Source organism: Gopherus evgoodei, chromosome 3 (genome assembly GCF_007399415.2).
Source record: "Gopherus evgoodei ecotype Sinaloan lineage chromosome 3, rGopEvg1_v1.p, whole genome shotgun sequence".
Classification (NCBI taxonomy): Eukaryota; Metazoa; Chordata; order Testudines; family Testudinidae; genus Gopherus; species Gopherus evgoodei.
In genome coordinates this window covers 192,096,854-192,122,354 of record NC_044324.1, presented here as the reverse complement: position 1 = coordinate 192,122,354, position 25,501 = coordinate 192,096,854, and the positions used below count along the sequence as shown (strand labels likewise).

At 39.9% G+C, this 25,501-nt stretch overlaps 1 protein-coding gene across 3 annotated transcripts in view; it reads right to left on the bottom strand.

Annotated features, from left to right (window-relative positions):
- Positions 1–3,528: 3,528 nt before the first annotated feature.
- Positions 3,529–25,501, bottom strand: part of ASB3 (ankyrin repeat and SOCS box containing 3) — a 117,347-nt gene continuing 95,374 nt past the window's right edge. For all 3 annotated transcript variants that reach the window (XM_030557734.1, XM_030557736.1, XM_030557735.1), the window contains 3 exons: positions 25,039–25,290; positions 21,839–21,972; positions 3,529–5,328 (listed from right to left, as the gene is read on the bottom strand). In XM_030557734.1, the coding sequence (XP_030413594.1) occupies positions 5,072–5,328; positions 21,839–21,972; positions 25,039–25,290 (643 nt within the window). In that variant the 3' untranslated portion in view covers positions 3,529–5,071. The remainder of the gene's footprint in view (positions 5,329–21,838; positions 21,973–25,038; positions 25,291–25,501) is intronic.

The following is a 25,501-nucleotide window of genomic DNA, read 5'->3' as shown; positions in this document are numbered from 1 at the left end:
CTCTGAAATTGGTCAAAGTTCTTGATGATACTACTTGCTGGCCAAAGAACTGTGGAACTGTTAGTGACCGTGCAGGTGACTTCTTGTGAAATATATCTAGTTGACAACACTGTCTGCAGTTGCTTTTTTAGGTTAGCCTTAGCAATCCTCATGTCACCAGTCATTGAACACTGTTGTTGGTACAGGAGTCAATATATGTGATCAAATATGCTTGTCATCAGACTCTCATGAACTGGTTTGTTAGGCCTATCGCTCTTGAATAGATAAGGTTAGAGTCAAATACCTTCGCTGGGTCAACATATATATGCTTTTTGGTGGTTGTTGTCATTTTCAGCATCTCCACTTTCCTTAGTATTTCATCACAGAACCCTGTGGGGCCAGCTACATTCAAATTCTTCCATTTGGCAATTCCAATTATAAGTACATCATCCACACTGACTGATGGTAGTGCCACTTTGCCACTGGCAACATTTATTATTGCCTCTGGGTACTTAATGGGAGGTCTAACAGATCAATGCAATGGATAGAGAAGCCATTAGTAGGAAACCAGAGCTATGCATCTGTAGGAATTCTTGACTTCATTTCTGCTTTGTCGATCTCTTGTATTTGTGCCTGGTAGGTGTCATTTATGTTTGCAGTGTCTTCCACCAGGCAGCTGCATATATGGAGGCTAAGAGCTCAAGTCTTGAGAGTTTCTGGTTTCAGAGTAATCCAAATGACAGCACTATGGCACACTTCATGAAGATAGTTTCAATGTACATGTCACTCCATATACCATTCCATATTTCTGGAACATAGAGCACGACATGCTCATCCATGATGAACCACTCTAAGACATTACCTGGCATGGATTCCAAGGATTGCAGGTAATTCAGCTGAAGAAATGTATGGGAGCATCATAAGTGCTCATATTTCAAAATGCTCAGCAGTGACAAGGTGTCATGAGGCAGTTTCTTTGGATTTAAGGTCTTGAAATTCAGAATCTACCAGACTTTGGCCTTGGCAAATGGATTTTTTTTCTATTTTACATGCTAACAGAAATGGAAGGGGAGACTGTTTAAAATGGGCCATCCTGATTATCACTACAAAAGATTTTTCTTCTCCTGCTGCTAATAGCCCACCTTACTTGATTAGTCTCATTAGAGTTGGTATGGCAACACCCATTTTTTCATGTTCTCTGTGCATCTATATCTTCCTACTGTATTTTCCACTCCATGCATCCAATGAAGTAGGTTTTAGCCCATAAAAGCTTATGCTCAAATAAATGTGTTAGTCTCTAAGGTGCCACAAGTACTCCTGTTCTTTTTGCTGATACAGACTAACACGGCTACCATTCTGAAATTTGGATTTGAGAGAGCGGTGAGGGGCTCAAATCCTGAGATTTAGCTTTGTATGCACTTTGGGAAGGAAAATACTATTAACAAACTAACCTCTATTTATTAATTCCTTTCGCAGTGATCTTCTGAATTAGTTCAAGAGGAATATTCACATTATTTGATCCAAACATGCATATTAACCTCAGAATTTTGTATTAATTACAGTTCTGAAACAATTGGCCTATAAGGTCACCACATATACCTTCTTCTCCACATACTTTGTCTTGTTTCTAAGCAGAGTGAAAATTAGCATTTTTTACTGACTCATGATGGGCCTTATCATCCAAATGGTAAACCAGTGAGTAAAACGTTATGATAACCCTTAACTGATAAAGAGAGACAAAACACATATTATTCATGAATCTCATTGTTGCAATTGCAATTACCACCTGTTCCACTTCACCTATTATGGGCATATGTGAAATACAAGCCTGGAGACAGAAAGTTTTGACTGGTGAGATCCGCACAATAATGCATTTGTGTTACACTGTTCTACCATTTTATCAAACACACACCTGCACTCTACATTACTAAAAACACAATTGTTTTGGCATTTGAAGGATATCATTACAAGCATAATGTAAAAAGGATATATTTTTATTCCAATTATCAGCTCACTTTACATTTGGCCTCTTCTGTTTTTAATTACCCGCTATTTTATATTTAACAACATTTTGAGTTTTAAACCAAACATAATGAGTTTCTGAAGCATAGGTTCTCCAGCTGCGGTCTTTGGTCCATTGATGGTCTATGGAGCAACTATTGGGATCCACAATGAGATGGAGCTGGCTGGCAATCGCCTCCTATTTCAAGCTGCTAAATTTCATTGAGAGACAGCTAAAAAACACATAATACTTTATTCTTTCTTTTCCATATAAACAATTGCTGTGTTGCCACTGGGCGTATGTGATCATTTACAGGTGTGAAAAATGGGCTGCACAATTGTAAAAGTGAATGAATGTGATCCAGGAAACTGTTTTTAGTAAGATGTGGTGCACACCGGTGTTCCCTCTAAGCTGTGTGGTTGTGCAACTGCCCAGGAGTGAATCAAGTGCTGTACACTTGATTAGCAGAGTGGTGCACAGCGGCGTGTGTTCAGGTGCCTCTCCCTCGGCTCATCTGCAGCTACGTTGCTCCTACCCTCTGCCTTGAAGCCCCTAGGACCCTCCTGCTGGCTATGCAGAGCGGGGGGGAAGGGGCACTGATGTCAGGGTGACCCCTTCCCCATTGCCCATGTACCCCATCTCCGCAGAGCAGGGCAGACGGGACAGGGCTCAGGAGCAGGAGAGTTCAGCTGCTGAGGTCTGAGCTTCCTGGTGGGCACCTTAGACTCAGAGAGACAGTGCACAGACTCTCATAGGCTTCCCTAGCAACCAGCACACACACACACAGTCTCTGTGCCTCTCTTTCTCTTGCTCACCCACACTTTCTCTCTCTCTCTCTCTCACACACACACACACACACACACAGAGTCTGTCTCTATCTCTGACACACGCACACACACGCAGTCTCCATCTCTCTCTCTCTCTCTCTCACACACACACACACACACACACACACACACACACACACACACACACACACACACACACACACACACACACACACACAGAGTCTCTTTCACACTCACTTCCCAACACATACTTGTGTTGCTGTTATTGTTACTTCTTGGTACTTCCTGCAATGCATGTATGTTCTCTGTAATTTTATTCTTTCAAAGTGCTGTTATTTTAGTTTTTAGTTTTAGTCTATGCATTTCATGATTTTTTTTCCTCTCTTATGCTTAAATTTAATTATTTGAGTAGTGAGTTCTAAAATGCCTAAACTGTCCTGGCTAGAGTAATTATCTCTATGGTAACTTTAAAAAAAAATTATATCTAGGGTTTTTGTTTCTACTGGTGGCGCACACCCGCACATTATCTCGATATTGGTGCACATAACAAAATTCATTCTGCACCTGGATGGAAAAAATTAGAGGGAACATTGGTGCATACTATGAACGTTTGAGAACCACTCCTATGAAAATTACAATTGCAGGGAGACTAAATGAGACCAACCCAAAGGCAAGCATGTTGAAATTTGATAAGAACTCCAACATGGACATTTTCTTCTTAAATTGTTTATTGAATGAGACAAACAGTTTGATAACATATGGAAAATATAGGCAATACCAAAGATTACAACGTTAGCATTGTATCCTAACAATGAACATATGCACTCTGGTATAGCACAGTACACAGGCACATCTCTTTAGAGCGTTATTAAATTCCTCTCAGTACAAACCTCATGCAGAAATAAAGGTACCTAAGCTAATAAGATCTTTTGAAGGCAAGAAGGAACTTGAGTAGATTGTTCTCACTCATGTTTATAGTTTGCATTTCCATTTCTGAAGGATGGCTAACTTTTCCAACCCAGCAGTAATTTTTTTTAAATTTAAGCTGCAATATCCAGCATTGTTTGCATTCTTGACCATGGTCAGCTCTAGATATATGACCTAGTTGGGACTTAGGTATCAGAAAAGCAGAAGTGAGGATAGCTAGCAAGAACAGACAATCCATCTCCAGAAATATCCCAAACAGGGCCAGAACTCAAGTCATTGCCAATCGGAACAGTGATTGTCAATGCTATGTAATTAAAGAAAAAATAAATACATTCAGCAGGTTAAACTGCTCTTTGCAACCAGCAGATATGGGATCACTGAACAGGCAGGTGCTTAATATCCTGATAAAAGAATTAGTAAGACTCCAAAATACTTCTTAGAGTAGTTAATAGGACAAATCACCACAATCATATTGAACCTGAATTCCTTTTATACTCTAATTTCTAAGAAATTAAAATAAATAGTCCATGAATGTGAACATGAAATTTGGGATTATTGCAGCATTTCAATTCTACTATAACATCATTCCAAATAACACTGTAGTATGTGCTGTTCAAACACTAATCTGAATACTGTTTTTTTTTTCTATTGAGTATGTGCATAAACCCTGATCTACATCTCTTAAGTACCAAAATTTTCATTTTCATGTCTTTAAAGTTGGGAGGGAGGAAGTATTATTGGTTTGCAAATAAAATACTAAGTATATTTTTATAATAAAATGAATATCTTAAGGCATTTACATGGAAGGCAGAATAGAAGCAACTAATTATAGATGTATTAATTCATACAAATTAAAATAGATTATTGTCCATTATTACAAGGATCAGACCTACCTCAACAAGCATTTTCCTTTTGGACATTCAGTGATCTCAGATGTCTGGCTCACCTAGACCATTTCTCAATGTGTAAATCAGAAAACTCATATAATTTTCAACTTTAAAACATATTTTGTCTGGCATGTATAGTATCTGTAATATGATTTTTCACATCAACTTAGTGACTGATAGGGATAGCTATCTAGAAACTATGTTCACTGAACAGGTTGATTTTCCAACATAAGAGGAAGGGATTTACTTTTGAAAGAAAGAATACAAATGAAGGGACAAGAACAGATTTTTTTTTAAAGCTTTCCATGTAGCTGAGTACATCATAACTTAAACATATTTCTAATAAAATGTAAACTGCAATGTGAAAAAACCCCTTTACCAGAGTAGCAAATATGCAGATACAGTAGCTCTCCTGTGGAGTCTGCTAATTGACATTCATAAAGTCCGCAACATTTGGGTCCAGTCTCAGACAGTTGGACTATCAAGCATCAGCAACACATGCTTCCCTTCTTGGTGTCTTCTGAACTGGAATAAGTTGGGTAAAATGTTCCTGCATCCCACTCACCTTGAACATCCACCAGTTCCGGAATGCCATTTACTCTCAATATATCTAAATACAGCAGATAGTCCTGTAGACAAGTGGGCAAGGGCAATTTACGGATAAACTGGTCGGATTGTAGGTGTTCACTTTTTAAAATGGACCGGATCTCAAGACGACAAAGGTGAGCCAAGGAAGGGATAAAGGCTGTAAAATGAAAGAAAAAAAAATCAAACTGAGGAAAAGAACTACGGGATTAAACTATGTTCTTATAATTTTGTTTCTCTTAGGCAGTTCTCCTTTAATAAAAGAACATTAAACAAACTACTTGCCAGGTGATTAATTAGAGTTCTAATGTCTGAAGAAGCCTAGCAGTTTTAAAACCAGCATGTTAGAATATCCCTGTATCAGCTGGATAAAAATACCTTAATCTTGACATATATGAAAACAAACTATTTCACCCTTTACTAAAAAGTTCCACTCAAATCACCTAAACCGCCAGTTGCTTGAACAGAGATTAGCAGATATAAAGATACACACAGGGAGTGATAAAATTAAATTGAGATGATGGAAAGTCAACAATGGAAACACTAATTTACTGTGGGGAGAAAAGAGTAAATATTGATGACAAAAGTAGTTGGTTCATGATAGTATGATTGCCATCTTTTCTTATTACTAGTCAGCTTCTCCTTTAATGAACCAAGACTCACAATTACATTTTTGTAAAACATACCTACGAGTTGTCTTAACCTGTTGTGTTGGCTAATATGTTTTATTGCGAAATTATAAATTATAAACCGTCCCTCTGCGAACTCTCTCTCCCACACATATAGATACAATATAGCTCATAGGAATCTGTGTCAAATTGCAGCCCAAGAGTCAAGTGGTGTACTAATGCAGAGAAAATAATTGCAGTATGTTGTTACTATTTAATACAGATGCCGCAGCAGAATTTTGGTGGCGTTTTACAGACAGTCCATTATGTCAATGTGGACAACCACAAACCATGACACATATTGTTGGAAACTGCAAAATGACTCAACATCCTGGAGGTCTTTGTGCCTTGAACATCGTTTATAAGAACACTGCGGTTAGGCTTGACCAGATTGCATATGTCAAATAAATAAATAACACAGATGCTGGAATGCAGCTACAAGCCTTCATATAATACATTATGATTTTGTTTTACCTAAAATGTTGCTATAAGATCTGATTAATTAAGAACGACCAATCTGCTAAAAGTTGAATAAACAGCAGTGTCTCCATAGATAGTCCTTTATATTAAGGAATATCATGACCAGGTACAAGCTCAATTTTTGTTTCAGACAGAAACCAGAAGAGAACAAAAATATGTCTGATTATATAAGAGAAAGGAGACCGTGAGACTTAACTGTATTGAGTCTTCCATAATATAATTCTCTTCTTTCACCTCCTTCTCTCTCATCTTCCCCTTCTTATTTTATACAAAAATTTGTTTTAAACTCGCATTTCTCACTAACAATCTCTTGGTAACAATCTTATAAAAAATCATGACTTTTATAAACACTTAAGGATCTGACTCTCATTTTTACCAAGGCCTCTTTACCGCCAGTCTGACAATGCAAAGTGGTATAATCATCTACAATAATTCTGCTGCTACAGTAATTTTGCCAAAACCAAGGTTTAAACCAGAGCAGCAGTATCTAGACCAACCCATTTTTGAGTTATGATGAGCAAAAATTAAATAAATAGATTAGAAATATATCCATAAAGTGAGATTGTGTCATTTTTTGGACTCCTCAGTCTCTCAGATTTGCCTCAGATGCTCTAGAAGATTTTTTGCCCTGGCAAAACATAAAACCTCAAAAATGTTAGGTAGATTGATAAATTTGGGTGCAGTGAAAAGGTCCATACTTGGTTTAAAATGGAAGGCTTCATTAAACCTTAAATGCCAAGTCTCCAGAACGGCATTAGGACTTGCTTACAGAATAAAGAGCCCAGTTTGAATGGAATTTAAGGTAGATTTAAAAGCATAAAAAGAATCAGCATGCCAGATTTTTGCCAACAGTGCTCAGTGGCAGAAAGGAAGAGGAGAAGCAATGGAGTTAGTGAAGGGTATCAGAATTCAAACGTTAGGAAAAAAGACTCCGGATCAAAGGAACATGGTAAGAGTTTAAATGAGCTGGGTGGGGAGGAAAGGAATGAGGAGGAATAAGAGAAAAGGAATCAAGATTAAAAGAGGACATTGTCCATCTATTCAGTGAGCTAACAGAGAGGGCAAGATATGGAGAGAAAAGTGAAGGTTAACTAAATTAACTATTATCCAAGTGCAGACATTACGTGATACTAGCCAACCCATACAAAAGACAGGAAAAAACAATTTCTGATCAGAGTTTAACTTAACCTTTTCACTATTAAAAGATGGTATTTCATCTTCTGTTGGTCTATTTAGCAAATGACGATCACATACTGTATCTTCACACTCCTACCCACACTCTCCCAATGGGTGGTGTGTGGCTACGTGGTTTCCATAAGTAATTGGCTGACCTTTATCTCAAGAGCAGGAGTGTGACAGAGCAACAAGAACTTGTATAAAATATCTGTGCTCTAACTGGAAAAAAAACAAACTTGTATCTATGTTCCCTACTGTCCAGCTACTATCACCTCAGAGTCCCTTTTCTCGCAGGCCACAACCAATCTGTTGTCTCTCCAAGGGTTTAAAGTGGAATTCCCTGCCTTTGAGGTCCCCTTTTTGCCAAGGAAATATAATAAAGGACAGTAATACGAATAGCTAGAACGTCTTAACTTTAAAGTTGTTTTTTCTCTGTCTCCTGCCATTTCTTTATTGTCTTTTCTCTCAGTTTCATATGAGTAAGGGTATATTTTTCAAGCTTTGTTGAGGCGACAATCCTCTTTGGCCTTTCCCACAAAATGAGCAGAGGGAGTTCTCTTCCTTTCCCCAATTCCTGGCTTATGTGAACAGGGGAAACTGTGTATTCTCTTCCTCCTCCATGGGGCAGAGGGATGACCACTTTATACACACCTCCCTGACCCCCAGGTTATGTACTCAGGTAGCTAATACAAGCCACCATCCAGGCCACCATGGCCACAGAGCTATTTTTAGCACACTACCTCAAGCAGAGCTAGTGTGTGTCTGTCCACCTACCCTGGCAAGTATGCTCCCAGCTGCTGTGTAGACATACCCTCAGAAGGGAGTGGACATCAGTTCTATTCTCCAGGAGAAGAAAGAGTTAGTCAGGAAACAAGAGGCCACAGAGGAATAGCTGCAAGAGGTCACACAACAGCACTACTACAATGCAATGTCATATTTCACCTGATCTCCAGTGAAGGAGGCGGGCCCTACGGTGCAGATTACAGCATTGGTGGAGAAATGTTGGTATGGCAATAACTGTCAAAATGGCTCAATGCAAGACCTGGATTACGTATTATTTATCACTGCACACAAAAACTATAGCAAAGGTCTGCCATAAAACCAACAAAAGCAAAGAAATTCAGAGTGAGGCTCTTGTTTCTTAGATATTGCAGCAGATATCAGAAAGAAACCAGCAGATTTTAGCAAAATTGAAGAGTATGCTGTGAGTTAAAGATGAAGCGACAGCCTTAGCAACTGATCCTCCTTCAGAATGCCCTCTACAGATCCACACTTTTATGATGTGTGAGCCCTCCTCATCACAGTTTAGCAGACCACCGGCATACTAGTGCCTCCAAACAATTTGAGCAAGACTATTTAGCAACTGAGACTATTGAAAAGGGCACCGCAGCACCAACTGCTCTCATTTCACCCTTATCTTACAAGGAATCTTAGTTATATTGAATGACTTTTTAAATGAATTAGGCTGTATATTCAGGCTTGTTATGATCTAGCTGGTATTCTTTAGGGTCAGATACTTCACTTTAGTAGACCTAGTTACAGCTTCAGTGGCATGCTTAGTGTGTCTAGGATCAAGATTTGTAAAACAACTACATGAATTGCCAGTCAGGAATTACTCTCTTAAAATGCTCCCCTCAGATGGCAATTCTGCAATCATGTTTAAATTAGGCCTTCTCTGCTCCGCTTCTTGGGTGTTTAATGTTGGGTTTCGTTTTCTGTATCCCCTGTGATTGAGGATCTGCAGAACAATTAGCAAAGGAGAAAGAAAAGTTATTTTTCCTGGTATCTGTTGTTCAGGAACATTGCATCTGCAGATCCATTTACCTCACCCATTAATTTTTTTTTTTAATTTTGTAGAAACGGTTGTGGATGGAGGCATGCCAAGGTTTCTTTTATAGCCTCTCTTTGTTTGTATCTGAAAGGGGCATTTACAATGCTGCCAGCTCTGAAACTTCATCACAAGTCTTAGAATAGTTGGTGTTTTTCTTGAAGTCCCAGCTCCTGTAGTACTATGATTACATAAGAATCTCAACTAACCAATTAAAAGAAAGTTTCTAGCCCTCATATTTGTGAAGAAAACCTTGAAAATGTGAACCCTAAAGACTCAAAAGGCACAAAACAAATACAATGAAATAAAATTTATTATTTTAATCTTGTGAGTTTTAAGCCAATCTCATGAGTTTTGAGGAGTCAGACTCATTGCTTTTGAATGCCTGGGGATGGCAGTACACGTGTGGCCCCAATGAGCACTGCTTTTTTAGATGTTTCCAAGCTCACAACAGTAGATCTGTATAAGCCAAGAATGTTGATTTGCAAGCAGATATATACTATATTTTATTTATTTATGTACACACACACACACAATAAATAAGTACAGTTACTGGTGATTAATTTATCTTTTATTTGCATAGTATCTTAAAGTCAGAGTACTGTTATTAATTGTACATGTTATTTGAGTTCAATTTGTTTCTTTTTTATTTTTTGGAAAAGGTATGCCATTTTGAGGTCAAAATGCCTCAGAGATGGTATTACAATTGCAAGGATCCAATTTCAATAGGCAACAAAGAGTCTCCTGTGGCACCTTAAAGACTAACAGATGTAAAGCCACATAAAGGAGAGCTCAGTGATTTGAGCATTGGCCTGCTAAATCCAGGGTTGTGAGCTCAGTCCTTAAGGGGGGCAATTTAGGGGCTGGGGCTGACCCGGTGCCACTCACATTCCCCATCTGGGATGGAGGGCTGAATAAGGGCTCCCTAATAACTTTAAAATTTTAGAGGAGGAGGGATAGCTCAGTGGTTTGAGCACTGGCCTGCTAAAACCAGGATTATGAGCTCAATCTTTGAGGGGGCCACTTAGGGATCTGGGGCAAGAATCAGAACTTGGTCCTGCTAGTGAAGGCAGGGGGCTGGACTCAATGACCTTTCAAGGTCCCTTTCAGTTCTAGGAGATAGGTATATCTCCAGTTATTATTATAAGCTTTCATGGGTGAATACCCACTTCAGAAGACACATTTCAATAGGATCATTTTGGTTCTATTGTTGAGACTAACACATCTGCCATGGCTTTTGGTTCTATGATCCTTAGCCTGACAGATTAACAGCTGAGGATCAATCTCACAGTAACTAAGGGACTGTTTATCCTATAGGTTAATATAATTTGTAATGTGTCACTGAATACATTAAATACACATATACTGTAATGCTACATTCTCAAAATTCTTGAAACTTTAATACTAAGTAATTACAAGAGATGTGCAATTGCCTCCTTTCTTTGTGAACAGCAGTATTAATTATGGAATTCTACAACTGGCAAACATAAGGTACTATAACCCTCCGAGTAAAGTACAGAACACTTAGCAGAAGTACAGGATAATAGTACATATTTCAATGGGACAGAATGAAACACAAAAAATAAGGATTTTAGCACATAAGAAAAATCTTTGGGATCAGTCTCCACTGAGGAAGATCATCCACAGCACTTTAATACCTAGGATCATGTTTTTAACCCAAGAGGCAATAGTTTTCCCAATATGAATTCCATATCCAATCTATCGTAGTAATGTACTATAGAGTACAGTAGAACCTCAGAGTTACAGACACCGCAGGAATGGAGGTTGTTCATAATTCTGAAATGTTGGTAACTGAACAAAACATTATGGTTGTTCTTACAAATGTTTACCACTGAACACTGACTTAATACAACTTTGCAACTTTACTATGCAGAAGAAAAATGCTGCTTTTAACCATCTTAATTTAAATTAAGCACAAAAACAGTTTCCTTACTTTGTCAAATCTTGTCAAGGTAATGCCCCCCTTTTTTAAAAAAGTATTTTGTTTAACACAGTAGTGTACAGTACAGTATTTGCTTTTTTGGGTCTCTGCTGTGTGATTGAGTACTACCGGTTCCAAATGAGGTGTGTGATTGACTGGTCAGTTTCTAATTCTGGTGTTTGTAACTCTGAAGTTCTACTGTATTAATCTTTATTCCTTTTGTTCCCAAACAATTAATTTACTCATATATTCAGTCAAGTATACAGTACTTAATGGTTATACAATGTGATGTTTGCCTTGGGCGCTTTCAATTTCATTTATTTTCAGTCCTCATGTTTATATGTTCCACAATCTGTATATAGGTTGTAAAATGCCACTTTTACTTTGGCATAAAGCATACTTCTATTTCTTGGAAAATGCTACTACTAGTATAGTTTTATACTTAATACCATATATACACGCTGAAGATTGCCTCACAAATACCAGACACAAAAAGAGACCTTTTAACTACAAAAGCAAAAGAGGTTGTCAGTTATATCGAAATTTTCCATGATCTTCAACCAACTTAAAGTACAGTGCAGTTCAAAGGTCACATTAACTATAAAGAGACAAGTTCCATTTCATTTCTCCCTCTTTTTCATTTGACTTAAAAACATAGCCTCTTTCCCTAAAAAAGCCTCAAGTCAAAAATAAGATGAATTTATTGCAGAGACAGTGGAGAGCAGTTTAATAGCTGCAATAAATCAATATTCTTTTAAGGTAAAACTTTCTAAAATGTAGCATCTTCAAAGAAAAAAGTTCCACTTTTTCAAAAAAAGTTATGATGTCACCTTTCACCCTCATACTACACTGAACCAACTTTGCTGCTGCACATGAAGTGTTCTGTCCCAACAAACAGTCCCATGCGAAACGTAGCACAAAATATAGAATGCAGTAACGCAGTGTTTTCTAAAATGGATGAGAGTCCCTTTTAGCCCTCATGATGATGGGACCAAAAAAGAAAGAAAGAAAGAAAGTAACCCTTTATCAGTCATTTTTTGAAAAATGCTACTCTTGAAAGCAGTGGCATTACATTCTGAGGAGGCTGCTTGTCCCACTTTCTGACTGAAAATAAGCACAGTTCTCACAACTATTAGAAGGAAATCAGAGGTTTGGAAGAGTCAGGGAGGAAGAGATGGAAAAAGAATATAGGAATTCCATAAATCCAAAACTGACCTGTGCATCTTCTCTTTTTTCCTCAGTTGCTCATTTAAAGGGGAAAAAAATCACTAAAGAACCCTATATTTTGGTATTATCACATTACAATCCTGGTTTCCCTTTACACTTTCAGTTTTCCTTATGCAGACACTAAGGCCTTGTCTATACTACAGAGTTTTGTCAACAAAAGTTATGTTGATGATCAAAAAGTGCTATAACAACATTGCTATTGCACAGTCACACTACGCTCTTCCTATTGGCCGAGCGCGTCCACAGTTGGTGCTCTAGTATCAACAGTGAGAGCACTGCACTGTGGGTAGCCATCCCACCATGCTACTTGCCACCTTCTGCAGCTAGAACTTGTGGGATTGTGGAGTGGATCACAGTGCATCATGGGTGCAGGCTTAATGTCCCATAATGCAGTTCTTTCTGTCCCAGAATTCCATGGGCTTCCGACTGCATTTTGCAGCATTTTTCAATGGCCCCCATTTACAGTGCGCCTGCCCTCTGTGTGTGAAAAGATGGATCCTGCACTGCTCTCTGCTGTTGTGGTAACTGTCATTAACACATCACGGCCAGTCATGCAGGATATCATGAGCTCTCAATCTGAACAGGTATCAGAATTGCCCGACTTGCTGTGTGCTATGGAAAGAAACGACATCAGATTACTTTTGGCATTCATGGAGCAGCTAAACACAGTGGACCATTACTTTTGGGCTCAGGAAACAAGTCTTGAGTGGTTAGATTGCATTGTTATGCAGGTCCGAGATGACCAGCAGCGGCTGCAGAACTTTCGGATGCAGAAAGCCACCTTCCTTTGGAAGCTCGCCCCAGTCCTGAGGTGCAAGGACACCAAAATGAGAGCAGCCCTCTCAGTAGAGAAGTGCGTGGCGATGGCAGTGTGGAAGCTGGCAACTCCAGACTGGTACCAGTTGGTCTCGAATCAGTTTGGAGTCAGGAAGTTGACCAGTGTTAATGTAAGTGTGCAGAGCCATTAACTGCATCCTGCTTCAAAGGACTGTGACTCTTGGCAATGAGGGTGAAATAGTGGATGGCTTTGCAGAAATGGGATTCCCTAACTGCAGTGGGGCAATAGATGGAACGCATATTCCAATTTTGGCACCAGACCATCTTATGACAGAGTACATCAATAGAAAAGGGTATTTCTCCATGGTATTGCAGGCATTTGTTGATCACCGTGGCCATTTCACTGACATCAACCCAGGGTGGTCCAGGAAGGTGCAGGATGCATGCATCTTCAGGAACACTGGCCTGTACAGAAAGCTGCAAGCAGGGACTTTCTTTCCAAACCAGAAGATTCCATTTGGGGATGTTGAAATGCCCATAGTGATCCTGGAGACCTAATGTACCTTTTACTTCCATGGGTCACGAAGCCTTACATGGGAACCTGGATATCAGCAAGGAGCCCTTCAACAATAGGCTGAATAGGTACAGAATGACCGTGGAATGCGAAATGGGCCAATTAAAAGCATGCTGGCGACTATGGCAGATTAGATCTAAGTGAGGAAAACATTCCAATGGTCATAGCTGCCTGCTGCACTCTCCATAATATTTATGAGGTTAAGGGTGAAAGTTTGCCCAGGGGTGGAACACTGAGGCAAATCGCTTGGCTGATGATTTTGAGCAACCTGATAACAGTGCTATTAGAGGGGCACAACAGGGGGCACTCGAATCAGGGAGGCTTTGAGGCAACATTCTGAGAATGAGAACCAGTACTGTGTATTTCTATACAGCCGTGCTTCATTAATTTGAGTTTTGTTTGTTTGCCTAACACTTGTGATGATTCCTGAGCAGAATTTGCAGTAAGCAAATGATTACATTGCATGTATATGTTTTTGTATCAGCTACAATCACAATTTGTAGGACACAAATAAAGATTAGTTATCTTGCAGGGTGTTTGTTTTTATTAAACACCAATTAGCATGGCTTGGTGGGAAGAGAGATAGCAGTGCAGGATATTAGAGGCTCTCATAGCTGTGCGTAAGTCCAGCTATCATTTTGGAAGCTGTCCGAAGGGATGGTGTGAACGGGATACTGAGATGTTCCAGAAAGTTGAAAGGACAGTTTGGGAGGAGTTTAGGGAGGGCCTGGAAAACAGTTCTGTATCGGCCGATGTGTGGCCTTCAGGGGAACCCTCTACATCTGCAGAAGCACAAGATACAATACAAAGAAGCATGATTGTTAGTTCATGCACAGCACTGATTCATTACAGTAAAGTTCACCTCTTGTAACATACCAATCACCTTCTCACTGACCCTTAGCAAACATACATCTGGGTGAACACCCTAAACATGGTGCGTTTGTCTCGGGTGAGTGGGGGATGTTCAAGCTGGGGCAAAGAGTGTTGGTGATGATTCATGCGGATCAGTGCAGATGAGTAGGGACAATATTGCAAATTCTGCCACCATTTTCCACACTGCTGAGGTTAAGCAAGGATGCATCTACTGACCCAGTCCATATGCTGCTCGCCTGTGTGCCACTTTGGTCCCTGTATGCCGCTTTGGTCCCATTGGCAAGTGGCGCAGGAAAGTTTCCTACAATGGGGGAAGGAACAAAGCAGCTCTGCCAAGGAACCTTCATCAGAGGACTGCCGAGTACCTCCAGGAAAGTTTTCTAGAGATCTCTCTGGAGGATTCACGTGAAATCTCGGTGTGCATCAATATACTGTTCTGCTGGACTGCTTAGCTACGCATGGGAATTTGGAGCCCATTCAAACACAGCTAGTCTTGCACATTTCTATCCATTCACCCACTTCTGTACTATACAAAGGAAAAGAAAGCCGTACGTCATATAATGAGCACATCAACTCAAAAAGATCACTTACTAGGGATCTCCTCTCCTGCTTCTTGCTTGCCGGAGAAGGACTGCTGGGGGACTGGGTTAGATACCTCCAGAGTGGAGAAGAGTTCCTGAATCACCGCCCCACCAGACAACCCTGCCATGGGCTCCACATTGCCCTCCAACCTCTACTTCCTCATCCACGACTTTGTCCTCAGGGTTAAGTCCACTGTCTGCCATCTCCAGCCCCCCCGAAGTATCCACAGGGCTCTTAGAGCTGAAGGTGGGATCATCACCAAGGATGGTGTCCAGCTCTTTATAGAAGCGGTAGGTCTTCGGCATAGCAATGGAGTGACAGTTTGCCTCCCTTGCCTTCTGGTACGCCTGCCTCAGCTCCTTTACCTTCGCTTGATACTGCACTGTGTCCTATTCGGAGCCCTTATCATACAAACCACAAGAAATCTGACCGTACGTATCAAAATTCCTATGGCTAGAGAGGAGCTGGGTCTAGATAGCCTCCTCTCCCCATTTACTCAGCAGATTGAACAACTCTGCAGTAGTCCAAGTGGGAGAACATGTGCTGCGTGGAGCTGCCAAGGTCAGCAGGGAAGATGCAATATGAGCTCTTCACACCGAGCTAACAGGAAGTAGAACTTCAAAAATTCCCAGGCCTTTAAAGTGGGAGGGACAGATGCTTGTTTACCTGGCTGCAGGGCAGCAGAGTTTGAACTGAAGACCAGAGCAGTCAGGATGAGCATTGTGAGACACCTCCTGGAGCCCTTTTACAGTGACAAAGCCAAGAGTGGTGTCTACACTGACTCTTTGTTGATAAAACTCTGCCGCACAAAACTCTGTGTCTGGATGAGGTGGTTTTATTTTCTTGCCTAAACAAGAGAGTTTTGTTGGCAAAAGTAGCATTGTAGTGTGTACACCTCTACTGTTTTGTCGATAAAAGCTGCCTTTTGTCAACAAAACTATGTAGTGTAGATAAGGCCTAAAAGTATGTTTACACTGCAGTATAAGCCCAGGCTGCAAACACAGGCTCAAATCTAATCCTCCTTCCATCCACACACAAATCATGCTAAGCCAGGGCTTGTACTCAGGTCCTGGGACCCCACAGGGGAGAGGGCCGAGTCTCAGTCAAGCTGGGACCCAGGGTTCAAGTCCTATCATTTTGCAGCACAGATGCAGCTCCACTGGACTCGTGCTCTGGGAGTCTACCGAAAGTATAACACAATCCCACAGGCTGACTTTTTTTTGCCCTCTGGACAGTCAAGTTTTCCAGTGCTGTACCATGAACAAAGGGCTTGAGTGGCCATATGATTGGGAGGGCATTAGAAAGTCTGAGATATGGATAGTTGGAATTGGGACCACATAATGCAGTGTAGATGCTGGACCCCCAGGTTGCGACCCATGGTTCAACAATTCCTATCCTGGGGTTACAAATAAATGTAGATGCTCAAGCCCTCAGTTAACAAACCCAGGGTCTCCTAACTCAAGTTCTACAAACCCTGAGCTTACATGGCAATGTAGACAAACCCTAAGAGTACAAATGCTGCCTGTACACCATATAGGGCAGGGGTTCTCAAACTGGGGGTCAGAACCCTTCAGGGGGTCACAAGCTGCCAGCTTCCACCCCCAACCCCACTTTTCCTCCAGCATTTATAAGGGTATTAAATATATTTAAAACGTGTTTTTAATTTGGGGGGGGGAGTGTCACACTCAGAGGTTTGCTATGTGAAAGGTGTCACCAGCACAAAAGTTTGAGAACCACTGATATAGGATAAACATTGCAGTTAGAGATCTGTGCTGGCCCATGCCAGCTGACTCGGGCTAAGGGGCTGTTTAACTGCAGTTTATGTGTTTGGGCTCAGGCTGGAGCCTTGGGCTAAAAGACCCTGCATGGAGGGAGGGTCCCAGTGCCCGGGCTCCAGACCAAACCTATACATCTACAGCACAATTAAACAGCCTCTTAGCCCAAACCCCTTAGCCCGAGTCAGCTGGCACGGGCCAGTCATGGGTTTTTAATTACAGTGTAGACACACTCAAAGAGATCCACTAAAGCATCAAAATAGGACTAGAGTAGAAGTTCTACATAGACCTGTACTATTCCTCTGCACTGGGGTGAATTTCACTTACAGTGGTTAATGTTCTCAGTCTGGAGTGCTTGAAACAAACATATCAGAACTGAGATGTAATGACAGGTTCTTTTATATTTAGCACAAATACTTCATTTTTTATTTCTGATAGTAAATCTTCTGGGATTCTTAGTACCATTCAAGGCCTAGTAACATTCAAATGTCCAGTATAACATGCCACATACATGCAGGATGTACTTCATCATGCCTGTTTTTCCCTCTCGCTCTCTGACTAGAGCTGATTGAGCAGTAATAAAAAAACAAAAACAAAAAAATTGTGAAGTGCTTAGGATGATCTCTCTCTCTCTCTGACTTTTCTCACTAGGCTTGATTATGCAAGCATTCTGGCCCTGGGAAATCAGGTACACTGTCTGAGGATGTAAAATCAGCAAAGAGTCCTGTGGCACCTTATAGGCTAACAGACGTTTTGGAGCATGAGCTTTCGTGGGTGAATATCCACTTCGTCAGATGCATCTGACGAAGTGGGTATTCACCCATGAAAGCTCATGCTCCAAAACGTCTGTTAGTCTATAAGGTGCCACATGACTCTTTGCTGCTTTTACAGATCCAGACTAACATGGCTACCCTCTGATACTTGTCTGAGGATGGTCTGCTTCTACCTTCTACAATTTGACTAAGACCACCAAGGAAGAGTACCAAAAATATAGGAGTTACTAACTGCCTCCATATTCTAGCTCAGGGGTCGGCAACCTTTCAGAAGTGCTGTGCCAAGTCTTCATTTATTCACTCTAATTTAAGGTTTCGCGTGCCAGTAATACATTTTAACATTTTTAGAAGCTCTCTTTCTATAAGTCTATAATATATAACTAACCTATTGTATGTACGTAAAGTAAATAAGGTTTTTAAAATGTTTAAGAAGCTTAATTTAAAATTAAATTAAAATACAGAACCTCCATGGACCCGGGCCAGGACCCGGGCAGTGTGAGTGCCACTGAAAACCAGCTCGCATGCCACCGTCGGCACGCGTGCCATAGGTTGCCTACTCGTTCTAGCTCCTAAATGGAACACTTTTAAGTCTGCTAAATATATAATCATTCTCATAATTTTTCATACTAGGAAAAATTAAAATATATACGAAACCATTTCATGTTTTTTCATATATTTCTTTCTATCCTTGGTAATTATGAATAATAACTTGTCTTTTCTCAGCAGATCCTGCAGTGAAGTCCTAATGCTAAATTTAGGACATCACGTTAATTTCTATAACAGACTGATGTTCTAAACAAAACACAGAATTAAAACTCCACTGAAGGATCAAGCAGGAGGAAGAAATAGACCACAAAGAAAGCTGCATTCATTACAATATAAATATATTCACTAATAACTAAGGGAACACAGAAAAACTTTGATCAAGTAAATTTCTTCATGTAAAGCCTTCTCCCACTCCAATAAGATATGTTGAATAGTATTAAATACAGTACTCCAGGGAAAGTCTCATAACAAACACAAAAACAAGCACTTTGCAGATGTTATAGCACTGCTTTAAAAAGGAATTAATTTTACAATGAATCAGTAGGAAAGAGTATTGCATAATTTTTCAGATAGCTGACTATTGCACAGCCCATTTGCTCTGACTGGCTTTGTGTGGCAAGAGATAATATTTGTGGAAATATATGTATTCTTTTTTTGGTTGATTATATTTTAATTATAGGAAGGAAGAGAGGCTGCTGGATTTCTAGGTATTTATTATAATATTTATATGGTTTGTATTTTTAATTGCTGTCAAAAGTGCTTAGATCAGTGGATAGGAATTTTTGTATTGAGTATATAAATCAAATTCAATAAACAAAGTTAGGGGAACATTGTCTAGAAAAAGTAATCAGGTAGTACCCATCATGTCCCCTTGAATCTTCAAAGAGGCAGAACAAATCATTTTGTTAAGGTCCACTATTAACTTACACTTGGTGCCCTTACAATATATTTTACACCCACCCTCCAAACGGCATACCTAATTAATCCCCTGAATTAGCTACTAAGATTTTTCCATACCAATTATCAAGCTAACTGACCTGTAAAGGCAGCAAAGAATCCTGTGGCACCTTATAGACTAACAGATGTTTTGGAGCATGAGCTTTCGTGGGTGAATACCCACTTCCTCAGATGCATGTGGTGGAAATATCCAGGGGCAGGTATATATATGCTAGCAAGCAAGCTAGAGATAACGAGGTCAGTTCAATCAGGGAGGATGAGGCCCTGTTCTAGCAGTTGAGGTGTGAAAACCAAGAGAGGAGAAACTGGTTCTGTAGTTGGCAAGCCATTCACAGTCTTTGTTCAATCCTGAGCTGATGGTGTCAAATTTGCAGATGAACTGAAGCTCAGCAGCTTCTCTTTGAAGTCTGGTCCTGAAGTTTTTTTGCTGTAGGATGGCCACCTTAAGGTCTGCTATAGTGTGGCCAGGGAGGTTGAAGCGTTCTCCTACAGGTTTTTGTATATTGCCATTCCTAATGTCTGATTTGTGTCCATTTATCCTTTTCCGTAGAGACTGTCCAGTTTGGCCGATGTACATAGCAGAGGGGCATTAGCTGATATAGGGTGGTGTTAATGTGACCATCACTTATTTACACCGTGGTGTCAAGAAAGTGGACCTCCCGTGTAGATTGGTCCAGGCTGAGGTTGATGGTGGGGTGGAAGCTGTTGAAATCATGGTGGAATTTTTCCAGAGTCTCCTTCCCATGGGTCCAGATGATGAAGATGTCACCCATGGGAAGGAGACTCTGGAAAAATTCCACCATGATTTCAACAGCTTCCACCCCACCATCAACCTCAGCCTGGACCAATCTACACGGGATGTCCACTTTCTTGACACCACGGTGCAAATAAGTGATGGTCACATTAACACCACCCTATATCGAAAACCTACCAACCGCTATGCCTACCTTCATGCTTCCAGCTTCCATCCCGGACACATCACACGATCCATTGTCTACAGCCAAACATTGAGGTACAACCGCATCTGCTCTAACCCCTCAGACAGAGACCAACACCTACAAAATCTCCACCAAGCATTCTCAAAACTACAATACCCGCACGAGGAAATAAGGAAACAGATCAACAGAGCCAGACGTGTACCCAGAAGCCTCCTACTGCAAGACAAACCCAAGAAAGAAACCAACAGGACTCCACTGGCCATCACATACAGCCCCCAGCTAAAACCCCTCCAACGCATCATCAAGGATCTACAACCCATCCTGGACAATGATCTCACACTTTCACAGGCCTTGGGTGGCAGGCCAGTCCTTGCCCACAGACAACCTGCCAACTTGAAACATATTCTCACCAGTAACTGCACACCGCACCATACTAACTCTAGCTCAGGAACCGATCCATGCAACAAACCTCGATGCCAACTCTGCCCACATATCTACATCAGCGACACCATCACAGGACCTAACCAGATCAGCCACACCATCACTGGTTCATTCACCTGCACATCCACCAATGTAATATACGCCATCATATGCCAGCAATGCCCCTCTGCTATGTACATCGGCCAAACTGGACAGTCTCTACGGAAAAGGATAAATGGACACAAATCAGACATTAGGAATGGCAATATACAAAAACCTGTAGGAGAACGCTTCAACTTCCCTGGCCACACTATAGCAGACCTTAAGGTGGCCATCCTACAGCAAAAAAACTTCAGGACCAGACTTCAAAGAGAAACTGCTGAGCTTCAGTTCATCTGCAAATTTGACGCCATCAGCTCAGGATTGAACAAAGACTGTGAATGGCTTGCCAACTACAGAACCAGTTTCTCCTCTCTTGGTTTTCACACCTCAACTGCTAGAACAGGGCCTCATCCTCCCTGATTGAACTGACCTCGTTATCTCTAGCTTGCTTGCTAGCATATATATACCTGCCCCTGGATATTTCCACCACATGCATCTGAAGAAGTGGGTATTCACCCACGAAAGCTCATGCTCCAAAATGTCTGTTAGTCTATAACGTGCCACAGGATTCTTTGCTGCTTTTACAGATCCAGACTAACACGGCTACCCCTCTGATACTTGACCTGTAAAGGTTACTTAATAAGTTCAAAGTTAACTAGTTTACAGTGCTCAAAATCTTTCCAAACAATAGGCTCTCTGAATTTCATTTCATACATATGTGTTATGATACCATCCTGCTGCCTTTTTATGTTTCAGTGCACTTAAAGGAGTATTGACCTTAGACAGTTTTTTATTTAATCTGTATAACAGCAATTACATGTAGAGGATAATCTTGACTAAAAGTATCAGTTTAAAACACATTATGTATTTCACTCAGGACAACTACTGGTTTCCCCAGGTATGAACACAAAATTTCTATCCAATTTAATTTTACGTTCTGCAATCTTCACATATTGTTCCAAAAAGCTATTTCCCTCTTAAATTCTGGAAATTGGTATGTGCAGAAATTAGCTGATTGATTGTTTTACTTACCAAAATGGTTACGTGGAACCCAGGTGGAGGTTTCTTTGTGGTCAGAGAGATTTTGTTCTATAGCTGGAGGAAGCCTTTTCCAGTTAGTGAACTCCAGAGTGAAATTAAGGATGTCATCATTCACAGAATAAATCCTACACGATAAAAAAATTACCATATAACATTGTCAACTGTTGTACACACTACCACAAAGATAATCTTGGGGGAGAGGAGGAAACATATTGAAAGATTTATGTTTTTATAACAAGAAGTTCCTGGAAATCACATCCTAAGCATAAAAAAACATCAAAGGGAATTCTAAAATAACTTTGATAGCATAACACTTTACTAAAGCAATTATATCTTCCTCCATTACTTTTAGAATTAAGCTACACTGTAAGAGAAAGTATACACTCTAAAATGTATCTGCCTTAGTAATAGGCAGTATTTTTTTCTGCAAGAATTGCTTATTCCATCTCTACCTAGGTTTTTATAAGGTCTCTCAACACCAGGGTGAATAAGTGTCTGACGTTATTGCCTAGTCTTCCCATGACATATGGAAAAATGTTTAATGGCTTATTTAATTTAAAAAATAATCAAACCAAAACCTAAGGAATTAAAAAAAAAAGATTTTGAGCTTTATGCACGAACTGATTTTAGGGTGATTTATATCTCATTTCTCCAAGAAAATGTGTAAAAAATGGTAAACAATAGCCTTCACAGAATAAGTGGGTTGCACAGGAAGTCTAAAGGAGTTATTTTTAAAAAGGGCATTTGAAATGTACTGAAATACAATACTTGCATTTTCACATAATTTCTATGCTGTATACGTATTTTTCCATTTTCATCTGACTCAACCAATAGTATAAAACAAAATGCTGCGAAACACACAAATGTACTAGGTGATTAAAATTAATAATAATTAACCTTTCTGCTGTTCTATTTTTTCTATTATTTCATTTTTCAGCATTAATATAGTTCATGTGTGACCAACAGAGTCATTTTCATGCATTTATCTGAACAATGCACAGGAGTAATGAATCTGATTGCATTGCTTTCTTTAATGCAATGGTGAGTTTGCTTACCACTTTTGATACTCCCACTAAAATTTACTGTTACTGTAGTACACTTACCATTATATTGTACACTTGTACAACCATAAGCCAGTGACAATTAATAAACCATATGCACAAATGGCATTTACTTTTTATTATTCTGCCATTATTTTCCAGGAGGAAAAAAAAAGGCATTGCATTTAAAGTTGCAAAAATAGATCAAATCTGTGGATTACATTGTAATAGGCAGTTATTTTAACAAGTATGTTTTTAAACAATATAAGTCAAGAAAAGTCTAAAAGTACTTATAGTTTAGCTGACAATATAAAAAAATGTTACATACAATACAAATGGACAACAAGAGTCACAAAAGATTAGGACTTTTATAGTGTTTACTCTTGTAATCATACACTGCTCTTTATTTGTAAGTACAGTGTAATCACAAATACCATTTATCATGTCAGGCTTAAAATATGTTGCTTTAAAAAATCAATGAATATAACATTTCACTAAATCAAGAAAATCAGTCAAATGATGAAGTTAACATTGTAAGCAGTATGACAAATTCAACTATAATGTCATCATAAAATTTAAAACAAATCAATGTTTAAAACTGAGTGGACATTAAAATTCAACTCCTATGCATATTAAAGATTAGATGTAAATGGAATTACTAACAGGATATGCAAAGTTTTGTGAATATACTAAATCAGTGGACTCTGTCTAATCCATTATTTCTATTTCATGTGTTTGTATAGTTTCAAATTATTTTGTTACAAGTCATACATATGGAAGTACAGAGTCAAAGCTTCTACGCTGCATGACAACATGGAAAAAGGAAAAAAAAAAATCAGAATATAAATATACTGACTCCTTTAAATACTAGAATAATTTCTATAATGCCTAATTAAATGTAAAAGCAGTCAATCTAGTTTTTTGTTTTAATCGGAAATGTATTAATTCACACTTTGTATAAAACAACATAAAATTTATGGTACTAAGGCAAAAAAATCAAGTGATAATGACAATCTGTAATTTTACTCACTTCCTTCTCCCCCTGCCACTGAACTGAATGCTAGAGGAATTCCCCCTCCGACACTGTTTAAATTCCCATTTGACCCAGAATTATCTGAGATGTTTCTTATATCATTGTTTCATTGCACTTACATACTTTCATTTGATTTGGGGTTGGCAGCACACCATTTTCACAGGAGGAGGGAAATGATAGGGAAGAAAGACTGTTCAGTGAAAAATGCAGAGCACCCCATTCCCTGGAGTAAATAAAGACCTAGCCTTGCTTTGGCTCTCTTCCCAGACAATGGGAAAAGTTTTATAACATTGAACCCTGCTCTTCTGTGTGAACTTTTCACTCAAGACATTTGAAATCTCTATAAGTCATGATCCTGAGTTAGATTACTGAATTCAGTGCTTAAAATGATCTGAAAAATGTAGAGGGGTCTGTCCTCACCTCTACATCTGCCTTTGCCCCTGGTGAATTAATTCTGCCCTACAATCCCCAAATCAATCCTGTCCCCTCAATCTAGCCTCCTCCAGTCCCCATATCAATTGTGCACCCACCTGTTTTGTCCCCATCACTCCTGCCCCCTCCAGCCTCACCTCTGTCCCTCCTGCAGTTCTCCACCCACCTCTCCCAGGAGGCGGGCATGCAGCATGGTCACCTCTCCCTCTTCCCAGGCTGGGTGTTGCTGGGAGGAAGTGGGGAAAGCAAGGGGAGGGAGCAGAGAAGCAGTCCAATAGCTCGCAAAGGGGCAAGAGGGAAGAGTCATCCTGTGCAGCTGGTCTCTTCCTGCTCCCTGCTGTCCTATGAAAACAATGCGGGCTCCTGACAGAAGGAGGGAGAGCGCGACCTGTTTCCTGCAGCAGCTCTGATTGGCTACTCTTTCTCAGGAGGGGGGCAAAGCAGCAAATCAGAAGATGTTTTCCCCCAGAGACACTAAAATGTGCCACCCACCCTTCAGCAATCTGGCTTGCTGGTTAGAAATCTGATTTCCTGGGTCTGAAACCCATTGTCACCTGGCACACTGTAAGCACTGGTTATGATGTTCTGCTCAGTGAAAGCGTTCGTTAAACTAGGTTAGTCATGGATTTGGAAATCAGTATTTAGTACACAACATCTAAAATACAAGTCAGTATTATATTTCTTACCACAGTCTGCACAACAGATTCAGTGGATTAAATCCGGCCAAAAATAGATATGGTAGCCATTCTTTGTACTGTTCCTGAGCTTTAGCGGCGTATTTTGTAAACTCTAGCGAGCGTTCCCCAGCAGGCATCGGACAGCCCACCTTCAAGAAGTGTCGAAACCAAGAAAACTTCTTGTGATGCAGGCAGTATCCTAAATTAATCCCGAGTAGGTGGATCCCATGCTTCAGAAGAATAGGAATTAAACCATAAAACCTACAATATCACACAGAAAACAAGACACCTTGTTAAAATAATACTGAAAATACACTGCTAACGTTACTATAGAATCAGACTAGAGAACCTTTTGTAACAAACCATTTTAGACTACTGCAACAGTGATTGTTTCTAGAAAGCATCACCTTAAAATGTCACTCAAATAATCTGTACTTCCCAAAAGAGATCCATATTAAAATTTAAAACGTTT